At 44.8% G+C, this 4,696-nt stretch overlaps 1 protein-coding gene across 1 annotated transcript; it reads left to right on the top strand.

Moving 5' to 3' along the window:
* Nucleotides 1-602: 602 nt before the first annotated feature.
* On the top strand, nt 603-1,709 carry LOC308126871 (tetraspanin-7-like; the record flags this gene model as incomplete). The annotated part of the gene is made up of 1 exon (XM_080491561.1): nt 603-1,709. The coding sequence occupies one exon, from the start codon at nt 603-605 to the stop codon at nt 1,707-1,709; it is 1,107 nt and encodes a 368-aa protein (XP_080347687.1).
* Between the last annotated feature and the right edge of the window lie 2,987 nt (nt 1,710-4,696).

The raw sequence follows: 4,696 nt of genomic DNA, 5'->3' as shown, positions 1-4,696 counted from the left end.
TCCTGCTGAGACGACACAATCACGTCTTTAAGTGTTAAGACGTTTATTGCCTGACTTTAAATGTCAATACATTCATCGCACAGCAGCTGGGTTTTGTTCTTTCGCTTCCTTAAAGCTGTTAATAGAAAAAAAAACCAGTTAAAGTCGAAGGGATGTCTCCTCCACGCCGAGAGAGGGTGTGCATGGGTGTATTCCCGGTCCCCCCCCCACCCCACCCCCTTCAATCGCCTCTCATCTGGACCAGAACGAAGAAGCTGCAGGCAGCGGGCGGATGTTGGGATGTGACCGTCGGTTGGATGGATTTGGAGTGTTGGTGATCATGCAGGTGGAAAGAAGAGTGGAAATAAGCAGATAGAGAAGGCGTAAACACGACGGCTGTGTATGCAGATAACGACTCAACGCGTCCCCCCATCGGTGTGATTTACTGTCCGGCTGGCGTTGGGGTTGCTGGTGGCGGATTAATAACGGTCATAAAGAGGCAGGAGGAGGATTGTGTGTTGCGGGAGGAGGAGAGCGAAGGCACTGATAAAGTAAGGACGAGAGAGGGGGGAGTGTGTAACGAAGAGAGAGAGAGGGGAGTAGATAAAGCTTGAGCAGGCATCATGAGGTCTTCACTGTCCTACAACTCGCTGTCCGTCCGTCCGAGTCCCAGCAGACGAGCGTTGGACTGGGAGCACGAGCAGCTCGCCGTGCGACGCCTCTCCTCCCCGCGGGGTCTCGACCTGTTCTCCCCTCCTCCTCTTCCTCGCCGGCCTTCCGCCATCCCCGGCTACCTGCTGCCTCCCTACCAGCAGCAGGACGAGCAGCTCCACCAGCAGAACCAGGTGCAACACCAGCGTCTGTCTCTGTCTGTGGGCTCAGACGCCTCGCTGGCGCCCCCCGCACCTCCCCCAGCGGGCGCTGCCGCCCCACCCTGCTGCCGCCCGGTGGGAGTGATGCACCTCCTCCGTCTGGGTCTCCTGGCGTTTAGTTGCCTCTTCTGGGCGGCCGGCTTGGCCATCTTCACCATGGGCGTGTGGGCTCAGATTTCCCTGGCGGACTACATGCTGCTGTCGGCCAACAAGTACCCCAACGCCCCACTCATCCTCCTGTCCACGGGGGCCGCTGTCACCGCCTGGGGCTTCCTAGGGTGTCTGGGCGTCGCTGCAAACCTGCCCGGTGTTCTACGGGCTTACGGGTACTTCCAGCTCGCGGCGCTTGTCGGTGGTTTGGCCGCCGGACTCTCGGGCCTCTTCTACCGCGAGGACATCGCCGGAGGATTTCGCAGCGGCTTACAGCGAGCGGTGCTGGGCTACACCGAGGACGAAGGCCGTGCCGATGCCCTAGACAGCCTGCAGAGGGCCTTGGAGTGCTGCGGCGCCGAGGGCTGGCGCGACTGGCTAACGTCGGACTGGGCCATCCAGCACATGGTCTTCATCCCCAACGAGAACGGCACCTCAGTGTCCCTGCCGGACAGCTGCTGCGTGCGGCGCAAGGGCTGCAGGAACCGGCCCCTTCTGACGGACGACGGCGTGGAAGGAGTGGCGGCGGCGGGAATCCATCCGCACGGCTGCTTCCGCAAAGTCTTCAGCCTGGTCAACGACAACGTCTTCCACATCGCCGCCACGGTGCTCGGACTGGCCTTCACTCAGATCGGAGGCATCGCGCTGGCTTGTCTCCTGGCCAACAAAATGGCGCCGAGGCAGCATCGCCGTGTGGTGGCACATTGATTTAAGGTTAAGAACAAGCTTCTTCTGGACCAATTTGTAGACCGTTTGGAATCTGTGAGTGTAAATAAGCTGAAAAGCGGAAGAAACAATCTGAAGCCTTCAGCCTTGTAGCGGTAAACATCCTGTAAAGTCGATGCCAAGTGAGGATCATCGGCCAACTGCGTCAAAACTGGAGGAGAGATTATATTTGCAGCATTATTACCATTGCCCAAGGCCAGACTTGTGTTCTAAACCACAATTTACTCAAAACTGAAGGGAAATTGGCTCTTGTTGACAATTTCACTACAAAGAATTAACATTTTCGGGAAATGCTGATTTGAGAACTTTAAATTTAAATGACCTCCAAGTTTCAAAACACTTCCACTTTACAGCTGTTTTACACTCAACTGGTCAATCAAACGCCACCGAAGTGGAACAAAGGTCACCTTATATTCTGTTTACAAGTGTGGTGCCGGTTCCTCAAAAGTACTATTTGATACCAGTTACCTTGTTTAAAATGTAGTCCTGTTACTTTAGTACTTTCTGAGACTAAAAAGTAACTAGTTAGTTTGCAAAATAACTCTTGCATTACTTTCATTTGGGGGGTCTCAGTTAGGAGGTTTCAACAATGTGTACATAGTTGTGTTATTGTAGCGTTGCTATCATACATTAGCTGAACTGTCAATAAGTGGGGGGAAGATGCTCTATAATCTGGATGTTAGTGGAGGAAGATGCTCTATAATCTGGATGTTTTTAAAACAAATAATGCAGACAGCTCTGACAAAGGAAAACTAATATTTATTCAAGGCTGCTGAAGCGCATCGTGGACTACACGCTAATGCTAATGCTAATGTCTGACATCTTTTACGTTACTGTGGAAAAGGTTCATGAACAAAAGAAGTTCACTGAGATAATAACTGTCAGGGAGAATTTCAGCGAATGCTAACGGACACTCTGGTGATTTCGACTGCTTGTTTGTTCCTGACAAAAGTAGTGTGATTACAGTAACGAGTCACTTTATAACGCATTATTTACAACACTGCTTTCTACTAAATTTTTTACTGAATCTTTTCTGATTCAAGAAATTGTAGAATTGGTGAAAACTGGTTGAATCTCGGCAAAGAGATTTAAAAAAATGGTTTTTTTTTTTTTAATGGATTATCTTTAGTTTAAATGCCGGCATGAATTATTAAAGTTCTCTACATGTTCTCTAAAGGGGAACCCAGCTTGGATTGAACATTTTCCTCAGTAGCACATCTGAATGCACAGGAATGCTCACCAGCAGGTTTCCACTTGGACTATTTAGTCTGTCTGTGTTCAGCAGACGGTCAACTCTGCGTCATTTCCCATCACAGAGCTGAAACTGTGCTCCAACGGTGCTTCTGCAGAAAGCTTCTGAAAACAGCTTGCCGCCTCTTTTTGTGCCGTTTACACAGCGGACGGACTGGACTCAGAGATTTCTACAGATTACGTTCCGTCTGTTTTCTTCCAGACTGGAAGCACAACACTGAAGTAACTCTAAAATAATGTGACATGATGTGTTTGCATGACTCAGCTTCACTTTTAGCATGAAACGGCAAGAAGTTTGGATCGTGGAGCCGTTTTTACTCAAGCTGGTTTACAGTATATAGACAGTAATAAAAGTAGCTTAAATCCTTGTAAAATTTCAATCAGAAAGACTTTTTTCATTTGATTATGTGCCATACTACCAGGATTTTCAGCTGTAAATATACATAAGATATGACTGTCATCCACAAACTGTTTTTTTTTTATATCTTTTTTTTTACTATAAAGTTATTACTGTCATTGTTTCAGGATCACAACATGTTATTTTATTCCTCCCGCTTTGATCATCATGTATGTTTTATAGCTTAGACTAATTATGATTTGCGGTGTGTGTGTGATACAAACAATATTGTATAATCTATTGTAATAATTACAAAAACAAGCATGATTGAGCCTGTAAACTGTAACTGTGAACAATAAACCGAAAAGAAACTTTGCCTGCCGTCAACCGGAGTAACCTGACTTTCAATTCTTTACTCACTGCAGGAATATAATCAGTATAGAATAGCAGATACTAATTTACAGAAATGCATATGCAGATAGTTTGTACTGTAGTTGTTGAAAACATTTTCTATCTTTCTTTCTTTACTATAACACTCCATGAGGAGCTTTTCAATACTGCAGTTGTGCTTATTTTCCCCAGAAGAAATTGATTTATACAGTATAGACATTAGATCTGTTTTCTACTGTCCTAAATGTTCCCATAATCCTTTGCATTTGACTGAATTATTCAGTATTTGTATAAGAGCAGCTCTCTATTATATTGCACTACGTTTCCCCATGTTCCTTTGCTTAAAATCTTCAATATGTACAGAAACATATTGTGTGTAGATGGTACATTCAAGCTGTATTCTGTTGTTGGTGTTATCAATCTTAACTGTGTTATTTACAGTAGTAAACTGTGTACACTACATTCAATCTGCAAAAAGCCTTAAGTTTCCCTTAATGTCTACACAGTAAGAACTACAGCAGACTCGACCATATAAACTACATTAGAGCTTCTTAGTAGCTACTGTAGTAGCCAATGAATCCCACAATTCTTTTGGGACTAAATACAAGACCAGAGAGTTGCTTTTTACTGTAGTAGCTCAACAGTTCCAATAATTGTTTGCAATTATATAAATATGCTGTCCATGCTATAGTAAAATAACTTTTCCCTGTAGTACCACAACATTTTCAAAAAAGTTTCTTAACAGATCATTATTGATAACTTCCACATTTCTTCCTTTTTCTTTCAAAATCATATATTGTAAACAAGGAGGTCATATTTAATCTCTTCCCCCAAATCAGGCCACTTTTTTCAGGCATTAACATTTGAAATTTAATTCCAAAAAAATAAAAGTACATAAAGTGCTTGAGAAGCACATTAAAGTAATGTTTTATGATTATTGTCAAATAATGCTGCTCGTTAATCATATATCTACTGATTACTGGAATTACAG

This window comes from Lipophrys pholis (genome assembly GCF_963383615.2).
Source record: "Lipophrys pholis genome assembly, chromosome: 22".
NCBI lineage: Eukaryota > Metazoa > Chordata > Actinopteri > Blenniiformes > Blenniidae > Lipophrys > Lipophrys pholis.
The sequence above is the reverse complement of the archived record's forward strand: the minus strand, read 5'-3'. Positions and strand labels throughout refer to the sequence as shown.